The following is a 20,357-nucleotide window of genomic DNA, read 5'->3' as shown; positions in this document are numbered from 1 at the left end:
CCTCAGAACATAAACCATAAACTGTCAGCCCTGGAAATGACCTGAGAACATAGAAGTGGCCTTAGAACTCAGGTTCAGATCTAAGTTCTAGGCAAACTGAATGTTCTCTGACACCTGATGTGGTGTTCTTTATACTATACTATGCTGTCTCCCTTTGAATGACCTCTACCAAAACACAATATTTCTACACTAATGCATGCTCAATAGTATCTGTGCTATAAATAGTCCACTGGTGATAATTCTATCTCATCACTATACATGTGAAATCAGGCCTGGGCTTGAAAAATCTAGCCTTTTGCCTCCCCTGGTACTAGAGTGTGGATGTTTTCATAGCATTTCCCTCACCTCCAAGTAAAGAATGGAAAAAAACCCAATTACATAGAGGTAGATTGGGTCATAGGACTTACCCTGGGTATATGAAGCACCCCTCAACTTTTATCCTTGTCTGTATCAGTGGATTTCTCCCAGTGGGACTTGACTTTCTTGTTCTGACTCCCCACCACTGCTTTTGACATCCAGGGCCTAAAAAAGAATGGGAGCCATGAAGGGATATACAGGGCATCAGGTCAGAGAGGTGAGGCTATGGAAAGTAGGATCATTCAGGACGTTGAGGCAAGGACTAGGGATATGCAGTGTCTCGGAGAGAGGCAAGGGAGCAGTAGTGGACCAAGTAGGGATTGGGGTAGAAACCAAGGTGCATACGTGGTATCAGGGAAGAAAATAGGAATCTAGAGGGATGAAGGTTAAAGCACAAGAATGGGGTTCATGCAGTATTGGGTTGGGGACAAAGTATCAGGGATATATAGGATATCAGGTTGGGGGCAGGGAGGCCTGGCCATATAGGACACTAGGGAGGGTTTGGGGTAATAACTGAGGGCTTTCAAGACCTTGGGGTGGGAGGCAGGAGTGCATAGGGCATTAATGACCCTGGACCCAGGCAAAACAATTTGTTCCCACTTCCTTCCTGTTCATATTGGTTGTTCTTGATAAGTTCCCTTCTCATACCCTCTGATTCCTAGACAGGCTCTGAGTCCTACTGAGTAAATGCACACTGAGCCAAACTGTATGCTCAGTTGTTCCCCAACCATGATCTATTCTTTCTCACCCACCAAAGATGCCTAATCCAAATCTGTGTCAAATACTTTTGATCCCCCAGTGGCTCCCCTCTGACCTCACAGGAGTGTCACGTGAGCCGTTGCCTGGTTTGGATCCAGCCCTTTCTTCCTTCCCTCTTCTCTTCCTGTATCACCCCCAGAACCTTATCCTATCCGACAAAGCTGGGAATCAGGAGAGGGATGGCAAGGTGAGGTAGGCTCCAAGAAGCCCCAGGCCTGATAGTACTAGAGGGTTTATCTTTTTTGTTTCTGGCCCTATTAGGTGGGTCACCGGAGAATGGGAGCCATGCAGCAAAAGCTGTGGAAAAACGGGTTACCAGATCCGCTCAGTACGCTGCGTCCAACCCCTGCATGACAACACCAATCGCTCTGTCCACACCAAACACTGCAACGAGGCCCGACCAGAGGGCAGGCGGGCTTGTAACCGAGACCTCTGCCCTGGACAGTGGAGAATCGGGCCCTGGTCCCAGGTAAGCTTCACCTTCCTCATCCATCTTAGAGAAAAAGGCCCAGTCTCCAGAAGTCATTGCTACACTTCAATGGTTTATCAGTGGAAAAATCACAGTATACACTATCAGAGCCAGAAGCCTATCTGAACCCACACACACCAAGGTGAAAAAGGCCTTACAGGTAGTCACTCAATTCAGACACTAAAGCAGATGGGGATGTTGCAGTTACCAGATCTTGATAGACACAAAGATAACCCTGGAGGCTAAAGCAGTGCAGTACAGACACTCAGGGGATAGACCAGTACCTTCACTGTGGTGTGAATGAAAATTCAGTGGTGTGCTCTGGCCCCAAGAGGGGCAATTGGAACCATAAGTGGGTCTCTGTTAGGAATGCTAAGTTGAGAAGAAATTAGGGGTGGGAGGGAAGGTCTGGAGAGCTCGAGGAGAGGAGATAGCATCCCTCATGGGATGAGAGGCAGAGAAGTGAGGCTAAGGATAAGGGCCTCTCTGGGGACAAGAGAGCAGATTCTATTGGACACAGAGCAGAAATTATCCAGTTGGAGACCAGAGAAGATTCTAATTTGAACATGGGGATTCTGATGGAATAAATAGGCCCCAGATAAGAAACAAGACCTAAAAGAAGGAAGGGAAGGGGATGAATGAGAGCTATCTTCTAAAGGAATATATGGAAGAGAGACTGGGTGTGTTCCATACGCCCCAGAAGGCAGACATAGAGACAGTGGGATATGGAGAGGCAAATTGAGGCTTTATGTAAGGGAAAACTTCCATCCAGTTAGAACTATCCCAAACTGGAAAGGGCTGCCTTGGGAGGTAACGAATGGCTTCCATCTCACAGGAGGTCTGCAGACAAAGGGTGGATGACCGCTCGTCAGGTATGATGTAGAAATGATTCTTGTTTAGGTATGAGCTAGAGCCAGGCTCCTCCTCCAGCACTGCTTTGTCTGTCTTAACCAATGGAGAGTACTCTACAGACCACGGGATCTGTCAAGGGAGGCAGATCTCATGCAAAAGTCAGTCGTACAGATGAGATTCATGGAGGTTGAGCATAGATCCAGGCTCAAAATAGTCCTCTTGGGAACGTCCTATTATTCCGCTTTGAGGCCTCTGCTTGTTCCTGACTGATTCTAATTGGCCCTCCCTCCTGTCAGAGAGGAAATTTGAACCCTGACAGGCCTGGGTTCTGCTCACTTGCCTATATCCTCATGCCTCTGTGATTGAGTACCACTGGAACCACCTCTCTACGTGTGTTTAGGAATGGGAAGCCAGGCAAGGGAACCCTGGAGAACTACAAGAATAAGAACAGACTCGATCCCTTTTCCGTAAGCAGACATGCAGTTCAGTGGAAAGAGGCCAGGAATGGGATTTGGAAGACCTGAGATCTACAGCTATCAGTAATTGTACCTCAGTTTCCTCCTCTGTCAAACAAGGTGGTGTAGGAGCAGCTTATCTGCAAGGCCTGCTCCATCTCTGAGAATCTGTGGCTGTGACTGCCTAGGGAGACTCAGTGATTGTATGGATATCTGGGTACCTGGGCTTTGTAAAATTTGTGCATCTTGGCTTAAAATGGGAGCAAGAATGAGCTATCTGGGACCACCTCTGATCACTTGTGTAAAGCACTTTGTAAGCCACAGAGTACAATATGAGTGTGGATTTAGTAGCCTTACTGTTATTGTTGTTCTTCTTTCCTTCTTGAAGAGGACCAATGGTATCAGGAGGGTGATGTCTTGACTTGCAAGTGAATTGGATTTAAGTGAGGCAGAGCTGTGCAATCATCAGCCTCACTCTCTCCTCCAGAGTCATTCAAGTCCAGTGGCAAGACATAGGTCAGGACAACTAGCAATAGCCCCAGATGCAGTGAGAGATTTTGACCTTTTTAAGCGAAGGTCTTTCCCAGGTCTCAGCTTTTCTGAGGCAACACCCATTCAGTGATTCAGGGATTGAAGGCTAGGGAAGAAATGAGGCAAAAGATGGCCTGGTTTGCCTACTCAAAAAAATAATAAATATATAAATCCAGGAGGGGAAGACCCTCAGGGTTTCTGGCCAGAATAGAAACAATTGATATTTACACTCACTCTGAGACATCAAAACCCAAACAGTGACCAAGTGAGCTTGGGCTGGGATCTATTGTTGGCCAATCAGGGAGAGCCAGAGTGATTTGGATTTAAGATATAGTCAAGTAGCTCTATTTTATTCCCAATGGGTTTTATCAATGCCTGATTTTCCAGAGCTCTATTTCAAGATTTAGTAGCCCTGCTAGTATTTCTGGAAAAGGTGTGTGGATGGTAGGTGGTCTCCCAAAGCTTCATGTCCAGAGGGGAAGCTGGTTTTTCTCTTCCAGTGCCAGTACTTGGGTACCATGTAAGGACTGATCTACAAGCTGCCAGTCAGTCACAAGTATATATTAAGTACCTACTATATGCCAGGCATTGGACTAAGTTATGGATATGCCAAAAAAGCAAAAACAGTCCCTACTACATTTTAAGACAGAGATGCGGGTGGGCAGTAAGGGAGTGAAGACAGAACATGTAAATAACTAGATGCACACAGGATATATACAAAGCAGGTTTCTAGACAGCCTCACGTGTGGGAAGCACCAACGAATCGCCTTTCTTCCAGTGTTCAGTGAGCTGCGGCAATGGCACTCAGGAGCGGCAGGTCCTGTGCCGGACCCAAGATGGTACCATTGGCTCCTGTCGGGAGGAGCGACCTGAGACGGCAAGGACGTGCAGGCTCTCCATGTGCCCCCGTAAGTCTTCTCCAAGGGTGGCCAGGTTGGCATTTAGGATCAAAGGGGATCGCCTAGAGAGGAAGCACAGATGAGGGTTTAGCTCACTGGATTTGAAGTCAGGAAGACACAAGTTCAAATCCTGTCTCAGATGCTTACTGTGTGACCCTGAGCAAACATTTAACCTCTCCCAGCCTCAGGTTCCTCATCTATGAACTGAGGAAATGATGGCTTGTAAGGTCATTTCCAGGTCTAAATCTATGACCCTATGCACCTATATGTCTCTAAATAAGTTTTAAGCATCCCATGAAAAAGGTCTGTAGTGAAATTCGGCTTCTTCTAAGCAGCGAGTGCCACATGTGATTGCACCTTGCCTTCATCTCAGGTGCCTTTGCCCTGACCCCATCATGATACCTGGGATGTTGTCTCTTGGGCAAAAAAAAAAAAAAGTCAGGGAGGAAGAGCTCAGATCCATGCTGAGCTGTTAAAACAATCCCCATGGGAGTGTCCCAATCGATCTCAGAAAGTTTGAAAGCCCTGGACCCAGGAGCCAACCACTCCTATGGGGATGTCCAGCCCAGGAGAGTGTTACCTAGGGCTGAACACCTCTAAGCCAGAGACCTGCCCGTCTGGGGAGTCAAGAATGTTTCTCTATGTCCAACCTAGTCCAAACCTTCCTCAGTGATTATTTTATGGGGTCTTGATGACAATCGCTTATGAATTTGACCCAGGAGGGTTTCCATCATTCAGTCTTATAATGATAAGGCACCGAGTTTGGGGAAGTTTCAAAGGTTCATGATGACAGTCCTCTAGCCTAAATCCTGGTAAACTTTTCCAGGTAGAACCTAACTAGGATAATGACTGACCCTCACCCTTTCTCTGTTGGACTGACCCCCTCGCCCCTCCTGTCCCTGGGCCCTAACACCTCAACCTCCTCCCTCTAAGTTTCAAAGTCACCTCTCTGTCTAAAGTCTGGGCTGAGATCCCCAGGCCACCACTTGTTGGCTCAAACATCTCTGTTCTCTTTCTCTTAGGAAACATCTCTGATCCTTCCAAGAAGAGTTACCTCATCCAGTGGCTGTCTCGTCCAGTCCCTGACTATCCAATCCAGAAAATCTCGTCAAGTAAAAGACCCGTTTATAACTCTGCCTTCGGCCTTTCCTGCATGCCCGGGCCACTGCGGATCTTGCCTTTGGCTCTTTTCCTCTCTCTCTATGGAAAGTTCCCCTGACTCTCCCTGAGTCCTCTCTGGGGCTGAATCTTTCTTTCTTCCCAGGGGCCTCCTCAATGCCTGGCCTCTCTCTGATTCAGAGCCCGTGTTGCCCTGGAGGCGGATGATGTCCCCGGCCTGTGGACGTGGGAAGGAGAATTTCTGCTGTGAGGCCCAGGCCTCCGGGATAGTGCCAAGAGCCATCAGCCTGGGGCTCTCGGGCATAGGTGAAAAGCAACTCCCTGGTCCAAGATGTGCAGTTTGGGGCCAAGACCGAGACCGGTCATGAACATGATCACATCCCCATGACGACAGACCTTGGAGTGCCAAGTTTCTTTCGCTTCCTCTTCCTCTGTCCAACATTTCCTCCCCTCAGCCTGCTTTTCTTCCAACAGGGTAGACAGATGAATGAGAGACTTCCTTCCCATCCCTACCCCACCTCCCTCACAAGTTGTGCTCCCCACAGGGCACCCGGCTCTGTTCTTTTTCTCTGCCTTTCATTTTGTGTTTGTTCCTGTGCAATGCTCAAAACAATGCAGGCTCCTCATGTTTCCATCCTGTGGGAATGTTTAAAAACTCCACTCACTGCTGCTGCTGCTGCTGCTGCTGCTATTGCTGCTGCTGTTGCTGCTGCTGCTGCTGCTGCTGCTCTGTTTTGCTCTGTGTTCCCTGGGGCCCCTGGGCTCATTTTCATAAAGGGTTGTGTGTCTCACCACAAAGTCTGGGCTTTTCTGCATGTGGCAGAACTCTTGCCACCATAGCCGTGCCCTCCCCTGCCCTAGAAGAGGTCTGTTCTAAAAGGTGGGTGTAGTGTCCAGAGAGACCCTGTATTCTGGGTTTTCATTCATCAACCTCCCAGGTCTTTTGCTAACCTGCACATGTTTTGACGCTGAGCAGCATGCCTGTGTGAGTGAGAGACTGACCAAGAAACAGACAGTTAGAGACTATTTCATGTAGATATGTCAAATGGCCAATGGGACTGCGGAAAACACTACAGAATTACCTCAATTGTTATGGCTGTTTTGCTTAGGAGAAACATTTAGAAAAATGCCTTAAAGGTGAAAGGTAGTAGCACTGATCAATAAGTCTGGCTTCAAAAGCAAACATCACCCTGGTATATCACAAGCTTGTCTGCCAGGAGCTGACTTAAACTGGCATAGACAAGAAGTCAGGAACGTTCTTAGGGGAATTTGCACAGTTCCCAAAGGAGAGAGAGTCCTTTTTTCTTCTGTTTCCTCCAAACTCTAATGGCCTCGTTACTTCCCGTGACATTTCTGTGCCAAGGAAGAGGAGTTAGTTCTTTAGAGAGCATTTCAAAAGACATCTTAGTTTTGAAATGCACATACTCCAGCTACATCTCTCTGTCTACCAAGTCATCCATAGGCTCTAAGTTTGGGGCCATCCCATGCCCCTAAGTGGGACAGACTAAGTCTGCCAGGTGACAGACTCAAATCTCTAGCTCTGCGGCAATGTAGCGCTTCAGATGTGTCATTACCCACCATGCAGTTCCATCTTTGAATGCTAGCGGTCTAGACAAATGTGTTGTTGTTGTTGTTTTTTTTTTCCCCAAAAGCTGTTAATATTTCATCAACATGACCGCAAAGCAAAGACACATAGCTGGCACTGAATACTGTTATGTAAAATAATCGGTGTTAAACTGTATAACTATGTTCACGACTGTTAACTTTCAAACTTTCAATAGACAACTAACTGTTTAGTGACGTTTTGAGATATGGGTGGCTGTCTAGAGTGGTGCAATAAGGTATCTGGGCATCATGCACCACGTCAATATGCACTTTGGTTTATCAGGGATATTTTATTAGTGTTTTGTATGTATTAAACAGACTATTAAAGATGTGCTGTTTCAGTTTGCTTCCCAGGTCTTTTGTGTAAGGCCAATTTAGCCTGTAATAATAATAATTGCTATTATTACTCTTATTATTATTATTATAGCATTTCTATAGTATATTAAGATTTGCAAAGCACTTTACATGCACTGTCCTATTGAAACTATAAAAATATAGTCCCTTCCCCAACTCATGATTTGAAGACGTAGAGTCATATATGTTCTGCCAGTTAAAATAAGAGCTTGGCAGAATGGATACCTGAGTTGAGAAGAGCCTCCAAGAGCCATTTTGAGTTTTACAAGGGACAATTTTTCAGAGTCATTACGTGGAGATAGCACAGGTGTGGAGATAATTGAAGAGTGACATTTTGCATTTTATCAAATAATCTTCACATTCAGTAACCCATGACAGAGATGGAGATTGAGGGTATAACTCTGGGCCCTGGGAAGCACCCTTATATTCTCTTCCTACTCCCAATATGACCTATATGGTTGGCTGTGTCCACACTGGTCTTATGTAACCCAAACTTCAAAAAAGTCTGAGTTGTCACTGGCCTATCCCTACTGAGGCTGAATTTCCAATTTTGTGTTCTCAATAAAATGTAGCAGCTGAGAGACGCTTCAGGAAACACAGGGCAGTAAAAAAGCAGAACAAGTGTAAATACACCTGAAATGACAAACAAAACCTACCATTCATGGGGAGTTTGCAGGTGAGAAAGAAAACAGGTTTGGAGGAATGTTTGCTTTCCTACCTATCAGAGTCAGGAGAGTGACCTGTCCCCTCCAAAGCCCTGGTACCTTTTCCACTGAAATGCTCTTTTGCTAGTCTGTGCTTCTCTCTGGCTCTCTATCCTTCTATTGGCTGATGTGTCAAACTTAAGTCTTTGCTTTTGAATAGGCCAATATTTTTCTGAATTTCTTGGGGTTGTCAGTGTATCTCCTGGGTTTAGGAATACACCCTGGCTTGGCTAGTGATGCAAAAGGGTGAACATTTAGGGGAAGAGTCATGACCCTCCAGAATGGATGGAACTGGCAAGAAGCCACGGTCTGGGTGGCCTGTCACCCCTACAAAGAGTGGTACAGTGGCAAGGGTAGATTCTCGTCCTGACCCATATGAGTGTGAGCCTTGTATTCTGGGTAAGGAGTATAGTATAGGAAATGGCAACTTATAAGACTCAAGCTTGAGTCCTTCCAAGAAAGTGTTGGGTGATGATGGGAGATTAATTCACGGGATGTTAGAGTTTGGTGGGACCACAGAGAGAGGTCAGTTCATCCAAACCACCTCTTTTTATTCAGAAGAGGAAACTGAGGATCAGAGATAGGAAGTGACTTGCCCAAGGTCAAAGTCTAGTTGGTAAAAGAATAAAAACTATAGCTCAGGTTTCCTGACTTTAAATTGAGTATTCTTTCTATTGGTATTGTATAAGTAACTTCAGGGTCCCCTTATGTCTGAGTCTTGAGGCAAACAGTCAATCATCAGTTTTCTATAGGAAGATTATTCTCTTCAAATATGGTGGTCAGCTTTCAATCATGGGCTAAAATTGCTGTATCTTACATAAGCTTTGGATGAGTCCAACTCAGTGTGAGAAGACTCATTCTATGAGAAAGTTAAAAAAAAAGCATCATGATGTAGTAGATAGGACGTTGAACTTGTAGTCAGGAAAACCAGTCACCTCAGATGCAGACCAGGATAACTGCATGACCCTGGGCAAGTCACTTAACCTCTTTTGGCCTTTGTTTCCTTATCTGTAAAATAAGAGGGTTGGATTTGATAGCCTCTACAGTCCCTTTCAGCTCCAAATCTACGATTCACTGATACTAAGTAAGCACCCATAATCTGGTTGATCTGGAGCATGGGGATAGCTAAGGAGGGGGACACTGGATATAATCAGATTGCACCCTAGACCAAAACCAGATTTCAAAGTATCCAAGGAAAGGAGAATCAAAGTTCCATGCAAAATGAGACTCTAAAAGTGAACGCAGCTTGAGAGGAATATGAAGGTGAGGTGCTATCAGAATAGGTGAGTGGTGACGTCTAATAGGCCATTGAAGAGATGAGACTAGAGCCCAAGGGAGAGGTTGGTACTAGACAAAGAGGATCATGGTAAGTACAGTGCAAAGAACACTAGTTTGGAGTCATCAGAGGTGTCTTTGTTTTTGGTCTTGGTCCTGGCTCTGCCACTTCCAGGGTGACCTTACACAAATAAGTCAGGTAGAGAACCCTTTGGAGAACCCTCATTTCTTTCACTGCAAAATGAGAGGGTCAAAGTAGATGATTTCTTAGGTCCTTCCACTATGATCCCATATAGATTTAGGAGTAATTTATGTAGAGCTGGAAACTGGAGCTATGAGGGTCACTGAGATGGCAAAAGAGAAAGAGAGCCTGAGGACAAAGGGCACACTTAGGATGTGGGAGGAAAAAGAGACATAGTGAATGAGACCCAGGATGAGCAGGAAGAGTGGCAGGAGGAACAGGATATAATGATGCTATACGATCATAATTTTATGCTTGGAAAAGTGTCCTATCCCCTCATTTTGCAGATGAGGAAAATGAGGCACAGAAGATTGAGTGACTTTCCCATGGTCACATAGCTAATAAGTGCCTAAGATGGGATTTGAACCTGGGTCTTCCTGGTCTAGCACTCTATCTACTACTGTGTGCTGCCTTCCTAAAGGCAAAGAAACCAAGGGAGCAAAAGATGTCAGGAAGGCTGTGTTAAAAGATGGACAGTGTGTAGATTAGAGAAGGTGATAGTACTGTCTGTTCTGTAGTTGTAAGACCAAAGTTGGGATAGCATGGCTAGTTCTGGCTACCAGCCTAGGAAGAGTGTTAACAGGTTGGAAAGTGTCTGGAAGAAGATGTCCAAAATAGAAGAGCCAAGAATTGAAAACATGTTATATTGAGATCAGGGGTTATATTCATATCTGAATTCATATTTGTAACTCTTGAGCCTTATATATGGTAGGAGCTTAAGTGTTGTTGAATTAAATTAGAAACAATTTAAGAAAGTTAGAGGAGATCCAACACCAGGAATAGGGACATGAGGGTCAACCTAAATCTTTAAAGAGTATGAAGAATCAGAGGGCCCTTTTCTGAGGTGCTCCAGGAAAAGAATTGGGACCAGCTAGTAAAGGCTACATGGAATAGACTACAGCACCACGAAAGCCAAAGAGGCTACTTACATGGCGATGAGTTCAACCATCAATGGGGATCTCCAAGTAGAGGATAGATCCACATTGAATCAGAGGTTGGGCTGTGACCTCGCTGGTAAGTCTCTTGCCTGTTGAATATGATTCATTCCCAGAACAAGTATAAATGACTCAGGAGTGAATTGCTATTTTGAGTCAGCTGCTTACATAATAAAGACCTGACTTCAGAAGCAATTTGCAGCCTGGGATTTCTAAGCCACTTGTTCTTTTGGTTAGTGAGTATTGAAGAATAGTAACCCTAAGGACAATGACAGTGACTCTCATAGCTCCAAGCATGATATGCCTGAAGGACTTGTTGAACATGAAGCCCTGTCTATTCTCTCAGATGCTCAATGAACATCCTCCAATAGATGGAATTTCCTCTAGATAGAGATTGCCCTACTCATCTACCCAACCACTGGCAATGTTGTCTTATGCTAGCCCCCAAAGGAGCCTAAAATAAGGCAGGGGAGGGGACAGTTGTTTTGCCAGGAGCCATTTTCCAGCAAGTAAACTGAGCCTAGGAAGTGGGAAATGATCCAAGGTCACATCTAGAAACCTAGTCCTACCAAGTTCAAAAGCCAGATCTTAAAACACCGGGACTACTTACCCTATTCTTATGCTGCATTGACTTCTCAAGACAGGAATGACTTTTCTTAGTAGAGAAACTAGTTCTGAGGTACACAAATGAGGGGAAACACAATGGGTACCAAACAGAACCCCGTGGAGAAAGAAAACCAAAGTGCAGGGTTGAGTCAACATGGCTGAGCATGAATAAGTATTCTGAATCTTCTCAAGTGCACAGTGCTCCATTCACTGCCTATTTTTGCCACATCACAGGTAGACCTTGGGTGGAAGAGTCCCTGCCAGGTTATCAGGCATCATACTCCATTGCTGCAAGTCTGGGGCAGCCAAGACAACCTTTTCAGAAAATAAACCACCACTTCAGTTTTCTATAGTACTTCAAATTTTACACAGCAGTCTACTCACAATAACCTTGGTATTACCATCCCCATTTGGCAGGTGAGGAAAGTGACTTGCTCTGGATTAAACACCTAAAAAGTATGAGATCTGAGATTCAGACTCAGGTCTTCAGACTCTGAGACTAGGGCTGTTTCTCACTCACCTCTCATATCCAGCCATTGAGGAAGGCCATAAGGATGGTCATTTTAGGGCAAGAGTTCTAAACCTCTTTTGTGTCATGGACTCTTTTGCCAGCCTGGGGAAGCCTAAGGATCCCTTCTCACGATCATTTTTTTAAATGCATTCAAAAAAGCATAGGATTGGGGTAGCTAGATGGTACTGTGGATAGGGTGCTGTCCCTGGAGTCAGGAGGACCTGAGTTTGAATTTGGCCTCAGACACTTACTAGCTGTGTGACCTTGGGCAAGTCACTTAACCCCAAGTGCCTCAAAAAAAAAAGGCATAGGATTACAAAGGAAATTAGTTACATTGAAATATAGTTATCAAAATATTTTTCAGAAAACAGGTTTACAGACCCCAAATTAAGAACCCCTGTTTAAGGACTCTCAAATTGCTAACATTCAATATTCTAGGGATACCTCCTCAGGCACTGTATAGCTAAGTGCATTTCAACTATCACTCTGCCATTCTGTTAACAATATAAGGTATGGCCTGAGGCCTAGATATTTAGTCAGCAATCCACACATGTCATTTTCCTGGTCTGGTCATCTGTCCTGCTTTTCTCTTTCAGAAGGACACTGTCAAGGGGACAAGTCAATGTTCTGCCGTTTGGAAGTCCTGTCTCGATACTGCTCCATCCCAGGCTATAACCAACTGTGTTGCAAGTCCTGTAATCTCTACAATAACATCACAGAGGATAATGGGACCGAGCCAACCCCTGGAAGAAATAATGACATTGAGGAGCTGCTCCCAACACTTCCAGCCCCTCCAGAGGTACATCCGTCTCTGGCACACCCCCCAGTGACTCCCACTAGTGCCCCGGATTCCAACATCACGGAGGAGGAACATCCAGACATCAATGCTGTGGACGCGCCCTATAAAGTTCAAGGCCCAGATGACGAAGTCCAGGAGCCCAACCTCATCCCCCATCGAAGGACCCCATACGAAAGGACCAAGAATCAGAGGATCCAAGAGCTCATTGCTGAGAAATGGAAGAGAGAGATGCTCGGGAGGTTCTAATAAATCAGAAAGATGCCGTCGGTAGCATATTTTTTCCTCTTGGAGAGATGTAACTGGCAGCATAGTAATAATGCCCATCCTAGAAATGAGGGGGAGTGGTGCTATGGCAAAAGTGCCCAATTCTAAAAGACTGAAAAAGAGAGAGATGGTGGCAGAGGTGCAATGCCAGGTTGGTTTCCATGATCGTGGGGAATGCAGAGTCAGAGAAACCTCCCAATTGGTTATCTGACATTCTTATGGGTCTAGCAAAGTACACAGAGCCTGGGGATACCCTTGGGAGGCTGCTGTTTAAATGTGACATTCACCAGTCTTTAACAGAATGGATAGAAAACCAAGAGAAAATAGAGCTGGGTTAGAGGAATTCTTGGAAAGAATCTCAGGCCATAAAAAATTCCACTACAGAGAGAGCAGAGCTGCCCCTAGGCTCAAGAGCATTCCCTTAGTTCTTGATCTCAGGATTAGTCAACTCCTGAAATGCCTCACCAAATTTTCTTTCCATTTGGGTTTCACCTCGGGAGAGGTGTAGACACATTTGAGAGGCAATGATGGATCACTGGGTCCCTGTATGTAGAGATGGAAGGGGTCCTAGAGATTATCTGTTCCATCCCTTACAATTTATAGATGATAAAACTGAAGATCAGAGAAGATGAGTGACTTATGCAAGGCCACATAACTTGGAAGTAGCAAAGACAAGATTGAAAACTAGGTTCACCAACTCCAAACCAATACTGTCTCTAATCAGCAAGTGGCAATTTTTTTAAAATACACACACACACACACACACACACACACACACACATACACACACAAGCACACCTGAGTTCATAGGTTGATGGAGAAAAAAAATTGTCCCTTCCCCATGGCAGTTCCCTTACCAGCCTCCCTACAGTGGTGACAACTTCTCATCCAGCTCCAGCAGAGCCAGCAGAGGAAGGAGAAGTATAAAAACCCTTTACATGCTATTCCAGGGTAAGATCTCTTCAGCAAGCTCCAAAGGACCAGGTAGTGGTTCCCTTTGTGAACTGCTGAGGCCAAGGCAGAAGTCCAAGTAGAAAAAAATAAATCTTGGTGAAAGTTCCAATGGATACCCATACTAAACAGCAGTAGTCTGGGGGTCTTTGGGATAGGCAGGGGAGAGAAAGTGTACAGAAGTGTTCAAATAGGATGTCATAGAATGTTAGAGTAGAGGTCAAGAGCTTAGAGGTCTTTTGACCACATGACTTTACACATAAGGAGACAGGGCCATAGTGAAAGGGACTTGCCGGAGGTCACTCAGCTAGCTAGTGGCAAAGCCAGGACTAACATGCTGGTTTTCTCACTGCCATTTCAATACTTTATCCCCTATACACTACACTCTCTTCTGCTATTTGGGATTCACCCTCTGGAACACTAAGACAAAGGCAAATGGAGATGTATTTTGCTAGCCAAGACTGAGAGTCCTGCAAGATGTGATTTTGCTGGAGACCAATGTATCCCAGCTTCCTTTGTTAGGGTGTTCAAGGAGACGGTTGAAAAGACACTGAGAGGATAGTATGAGAACCACCCCAATTCTGGTCTCCACTCCTAAATAAAAACCCATGCAGGTCCCCTCCACTGACTTTAGTGGTCCATAAATATCCATAGAATAACTATTTGCCCCAGCCTCCCCCAAAGTTATGCATTCCAGCTTTTATGAAAAGGGGGAAGGAAGAGTAAGTTTGGTAATTCTCTCATTTTGTCTTTTTCTAAATCTCTTGTTGGGGAGTATGACTAGATACATCCAGTTTACAAATCAATGGTGCTTTATCAACAAAAAAAAAAGGTGCCAAGACCTTTGTCTTTCATCAGTGATGGGAGTCAGGAATTGCCCTTTCAATCAAGGGCATCCTTCTCACACCCACCTTTTTGCTCAGGGGAGACTGGGTCATTTATCCTGATTATGTGATCCATTCTTGCCCAAGGTGGCCCCTGATGACAGGTCAGTTTCCTTTGGTCCTTTCCCCCACCTTCAGGTACCCTAATGGGTGCATAGCCCAAGGCACTCTGACAGCTGCCCCCATCTTACTCTCAACATTCTGTATCATGGTAACTCTGGGAGTCAGACCCCTGGAAGGGAAGACCTCAAGTTTGCCCCAACACTTACAGATTAACTGAGGCACTTATTTCCTTAACTGGATAAGTGGGTGGCAAAGCTCTGGGGAGAAGAGGTTGAAATATTTAGAGTGAAAAGAAAAAGTGGAAGAATTTCTTGACATTAATGCTAAAAGAGTTTATTGTTTAACCCGAAAGAAAAATCGTCATAGAATGTGCACCCTCCTGGAGAGAGGCCATATTTATTCTTGCCCTTCATTGTGTGATGAAGAGTTAACAGTGGACCATTGAATTCATTCTGTCCTGCTACAAATTCTGGATAACCCAATTTGGGATCATTGGAAGCAAGGCTCTTTTCCATTGTCTTTAGTTTGTCCTAATAGGACTTACTTCTGTAAAGTCGTTTTTTCAATGCTGCTCATGTAGCTCCCAGTCGCCATGGTCCTTAGGGATGGAAGGATTCTTTGAAAGCTCCAATTTTTATTGCATTGAAATTATTTTTTAAATGAAGTTTAATTCCCTCCCAAAACCTACAGAATTGTTTTCTTACTGGACAATGAGTATCTTCAAATGAACTCAGCTCTATACATTCTAACAGCCAGTTCTAAGAAAATGAGGGGCAGAGCCTGGGGTTTCAGAAAGAATCACTGGGTCTGCTCCTCCTCTTCATGCAGGAATACCACCAGTTGAAGCCACATAAATTTCCTTCAGTCTAAGCTGTGTCTAGTGACTACTTCTAACTGCCCATCTTCCTGCTTTGGGCAAAAAGAAATCAAAGATTCTTTGGCCCTGGTACTTGGGCAGTGCTGCACAGCAGAAAGAGGTGTCTCTGGTCATATACCTCTTCCTGTGCTGTCTATCAAAGGGAAAACAAAGAAACTCAAATTTTCCAGAGACCTCACAAGATTGGACCTGGCCCTTGCCTTCTGGCAGGTCATAGTATGAAGCCTACTTTACTAATGAGGCGGTAATCATCCATTTACATTGCTCTTTATATTCTCATTTCATCCTCACTCTCTCTTTGAGAAGTAGGTAGTACAATTCTTATTCTTTCCATTTTACTCATTGGGAAAGTGAGACCCAAAAGCGGGAAGTGGTTTGTCCAAAGTCACATGACAAGACATCAGCAGAGTCAGGATTCAAACCCAGATACCCCACTCCATTTCTAGCACTCTTTCTACCAGAGGTCTCAGGGAGAGAGGTTAAGTGACTACCTGAGGCCAAGTGCACCCAGATGACCATTGAGGGTCTATTCTGAGGAACAATGTGTAAGCTTAGGGGATGCTATAAACAAAATGGGCAGCTGGATCAACGCTGGACTTTCCCATTAGGGAACACACTGGTAGGCTCTTTCCCTAGCCTCTCTCCCTGAATTGAGACCTTTTGCTTTGCATGTGTTGCCCAGTGTGAACAGTGCTGCTCACATCCAGGGGTGCCAAGATGATAGCCAGCCCATTTTCTGAGATCAGAGAAAGTAGAGACCATGTCGTTTTAAATGAGGGAAAGTATATTTGTTTGTAAGAGAGTCATATCAATGGGATAGGAAATCTAGGAATCTTGCTGACATATTAGAAGCCTAATAGTGTTTAAGAACCAGGAAAATTACTATTTAGGGTAAAAGGAAGGATTTCTTTTTTAAAAAAGAATACTATTGATACATTGGGAAGCATTTTCTATTGCATTTTTCTGTTTTAAAAGCAATATTTATAGTCCTCAATTCAAAACATCTCCAAAAGTAAGTTCCCCATCTCAGTACCATTTATTTTGGTTGCCAAAAAAGGAGGTATTTGTAAAATAGAAAAGAAGAGGGATAAATTTTAGGCCCTTCACTCCCACCTCATCTGGGATATTTGTCCATTGTGGGAGGACATAATAGCTTAAATGAGCTAATTGAATGACCCTATAAAGAGTCTAATCTAGTTGTATTGCTTTATGCTAATCTAGTTGTATTATCCACAGGACATACCATGAGATAGGAGTTTCCATAGATGGGAAAGCCACATGGTTGCAGTTCCATTTCACAAATGGCATCCCAAAGCACTGGGCATTGAGAAAGGTCCTATTGAAGTGAGGCTTAGAGACCCAGTCTCTAAGAGGCCTTTACTCTTCTTGGTGAGCACAAGGCCTCCTCATGATGGACAAGACTGAATAAGTAAGCATTACAATAAGTCTAAAAAGAAAGTGAAGCTCTGATGAGCTCTGGCTTCAAATCTAGGCTTCATTGTCAGTAGGGTAGTATGGGAGAGTGCTAGAAACTGGGAGGAGATGGGCCAGTGCTGAGGACCAGGAAGGCTGATGTATATAACCATTCTCCACCCCTCACAGCAGGCTGGGGGGGAACCCTCTAGGAACTCACATCCCAGTTCTTTCGTGACTAAGTCTTAGAATTTCCACCAAGTCCTAAAGATCCCAGGTCTCAGCCCCAGAAATCCAGGAGGATCCTGGTGCTAAACAGTGAAAGAGTACTTGGGTGGGCAGGGGGCCTGAAGAGTGGATCCACTCTCTAGCTGAGAACCTTAGACCCCGTCAGGCCCCTTGTGTTATCTCACAAGTGCTTTGGCATTATGTGGATCCTGCTGGCACCAGCGCTGAGGGAGTTACCTCAGCCTGTCAGGGTGCTTCGCTTCTCATTGGTGCTCTTTTTTGGGTCAATGATCTGAGTGTCCACTCCACTCTTCCTCCTAGACAAGCTCTAGGCTTCCAGGATCTGACCTTGGAGTCACTGTTTCAGACAGTTTGCACATACAGTATAAATGGTGCTCCCCCAATAAGGCTAGCAGGGGGTCCAGGGACTGAATCATGTCATACATTTATTATTTACTCACATTTGACGCACAGCCTTTGCCCGTTTGGGCAGAATCTTTGTCCTGCAGGACAAGAGATTACAGTACCCATGGCTTACAGGTAACTGCCACCAATACCCATTCTCAGTAGAATAACATGTATATACAGAGTTGATCCTTTAAATTTTATAATTTATTAAAGTTCAAATGTCTGTGTTTTTGCAACCATCTGCTTGTGTTGTCTTTGAATGCACTCAGATTCATTAACCTTCAACATGGCCCAGCCCAAAGGACCTGATGGCCTTTCCAGTATGGGAACCCCAGACAGCATCATACCGGAAGCTCTCCTCTCCCCAAAATTTACCTAAATCATTCCGTCTGGCCATTGGCAATTCATAGCTCTTTACCATTTTCTTTTTGTTTCATATGTAAATGGTTATATTGTCCTTAAGACACTAATAATCCAGCTGGGGAGATGTAGACTAGGTCCTTCACAACCCTTGTTTGCACCCAGCATTGTGTTGTTCAAATTTTAGGCTCACTCTAAAAAACTCTGGGGCAATTCTTAGATGAGACTTGTGAAGTGTTTTGCCTTGTGAGTTTTTTACATAGACCTGTAACTAGGCTGGGCAACTGGAGCTCTGCACTAGAGTGCTAAGATTTAGATGTTACTTTGCATACCTTTAGTGATGTAGAAACAATTGAATTTATCACCTAATTAGCAAGTAAAAGGAAGCCATCAAATAGCTTTTTCACCCTTCAACCCTCATTACCCACTTCTTTATCCACAAAGGCGGAGGTATTAAGGCCTCTTTCTCCTATCCTTGCTACAGCGTAGTTCCTGGAGACTCTGCCGCTGTAGGACCCTGAATCCTAGGGTCTCTCCCAATCCACAATTGAATTGACCTTAATTTGAGGGTAGTTTTATGTTACTCGCCCTGGGAACATTTTGTGAAGCTTGCCCCGTAGGCCTAAACTTCTAAGCTCCGATTTGGGGAAGAGATCATTCTTTTTACCTCTAGGTTATCTCTTCTTAGATGGCAAAACAATTTTAATTATGAAAAATATGACATTTGTTGTCCCAACTTTATATATGAAGAAATTGAAGCCCAGAGAGATCCCTTTAAAACATCATGTGCTCTCCAACCTTTGTGTCATTACTCATGTTGTTCCTGGTTCCTAAAAATCTTTCCCTTCCCCTTTCCCTGTGGAAAATCTCCAAGGGCTAACTCAACTTTCCTCTTCTCCATGAACATGCTACAATTTTCTCCCATTCTCACTCTCATAGTGATAACTCCCCTATGTCAAACTCTTCTGATGTAATACATGGAGAATTCCCTCTTGTGGGCCCCCCCCCCATTCAAGACACTCTCATGTTCATGACTCAAAACCATATCTCATTATATGTCCTCATGGATATGTTTACTTTTACCTTTCAACCAGAAGCAACATTAGTTCAAAACAAAAGATAATATAACATAACAAAGTAAAAGTAAAAAAGTCCTTCCATATAGACACAGTATATGCTTTCTCACAGCTAACCATGAGTGGCCAAGGACACATATATATGGAACATATGTGACCAGGAAATATATGTAGAGATCAAACACCAGGGAACACAGGGAAATTTACACCTCTTCATTCCTTTAGATCATCACTCTCTCTTCTGGTTGCGTCTTCTTGACTTATCATCATTAGACATATTCACTGCTCTTATGGCTGCCAATGTAATCTCTGCTGTCTTTTTTGGGCTTCACTTCTTTGGGGGTAGATACTAAAGTGTAGTGATTAGACAGTCTCTCCCTGATAAGGACAGACTAATATCTTTATAGTCCTTAGCAGAGATTTTCAACAAGTACACAGCTAAGGGAAGCTGACAAAAGTCAGCTAGACTACTCTAGGCTAAGGTTAAGTATTTCTACCCTGTTTGGTGCTGATTGGAAGCTGATGGTCCAAGATAATTATCTGCCTTAAAGTAAGAAATTTTCCTACAACTCCATTCTATCCCTTCATGGGGTCCCTGTGTTCTCAAACCCATTTCAGGGACTCTGAAAAAACCTACCACAAGAAGTGTGTGGATTTTGAGGTTTAAAAGCCCATTTCACTTCCAAGATCCTTTCAAAGTGGCATGTAAGTAAAACTGAACCAGAACAAAAGCCAAGTGAAGAAGTCAAGGTTCTGATCTACCTTCCTGACTAACAACAAAGTCCTCTATTCTAACTAACATAGAGCCTCACTATCTTTTTTACACTCATGTTGGCTCATCCTCATTTGTATATTATTGTGTCATTGCCAAGTTTCCTCTCCCAAATTGCAAGCTCTAACATAACAAGGACCATCCCACTTATCTCTGTATTTATCTCAGGGCCCTGTACATATTATACATTCAGTAAAATCCACTGAATGAATGATTTCCCAGTGGAAGAAGTTATGACCCCTAGGATGCATAGGAGTTAACCAGTAGAGGTTGACATAAGTTATTCTTTCCCAAATGGCCAAGTTCTTGGGAAGATCCATCATACTCACATAGCTCCACCAGAAAACAGGACTCTAGAAAAGAAGTCAATTTTAGAGACCCCTCCTTATTATCCCCATCATTCTCATGTGTTCACAGAAAAGAACTCACATTATCTGTAAACTGGGAGGATCAGATGGGAATAGAGGAAGAGGAACAAACAAGCTCCTAAAAACTAGACCTTTTTTTTTTCCACAATGAACTTAACATCTATACATCAGGATTTGGCTCTGACAGTACACTGAGGCAACTCTTGCCACCCCCCAATTTCA

At 44.2% G+C, this 20,357-nt stretch overlaps 1 protein-coding gene across 1 annotated transcript in view; it reads left to right on the top strand.

The window, feature by feature from the left end:
* The window catches only part of ADAMTS2 (ADAM metallopeptidase with thrombospondin type 1 motif 2), a 451,457-nt gene extending 433,670 nt beyond the window's left edge, over positions 1 to 17,787 (top strand). The window contains exons 19-22 of the mRNA XM_027841791.1: positions 1,378 to 1,585; positions 4,202 to 4,331; positions 5,345 to 5,434; positions 12,269 to 17,787. Coding sequence (XP_027697592.1) covers positions 1,378 to 1,585; positions 4,202 to 4,331; positions 5,345 to 5,434; positions 12,269 to 12,717 — 877 coding nt within the window. The 3' untranslated portion in view covers positions 12,718 to 17,787. The remainder of the gene's footprint in view (positions 1 to 1,377; positions 1,586 to 4,201; positions 4,332 to 5,344; positions 5,435 to 12,268) is intronic.
* Positions 17,788 to 20,357: the final 2,570 nt, after the last annotated feature.

The sequence above is a fragment of the Vombatus ursinus genome, unplaced genomic scaffold, assembly GCF_900497805.2.
Source record: "Vombatus ursinus unplaced genomic scaffold, bare-nosed wombat genome assembly UNPS02014863.1, whole genome shotgun sequence".
Classification (NCBI taxonomy): Eukaryota; Metazoa; Chordata; class Mammalia; order Diprotodontia; family Vombatidae; genus Vombatus; species Vombatus ursinus.
This window is presented reverse-complemented; position numbering and strand designations above follow the sequence as displayed.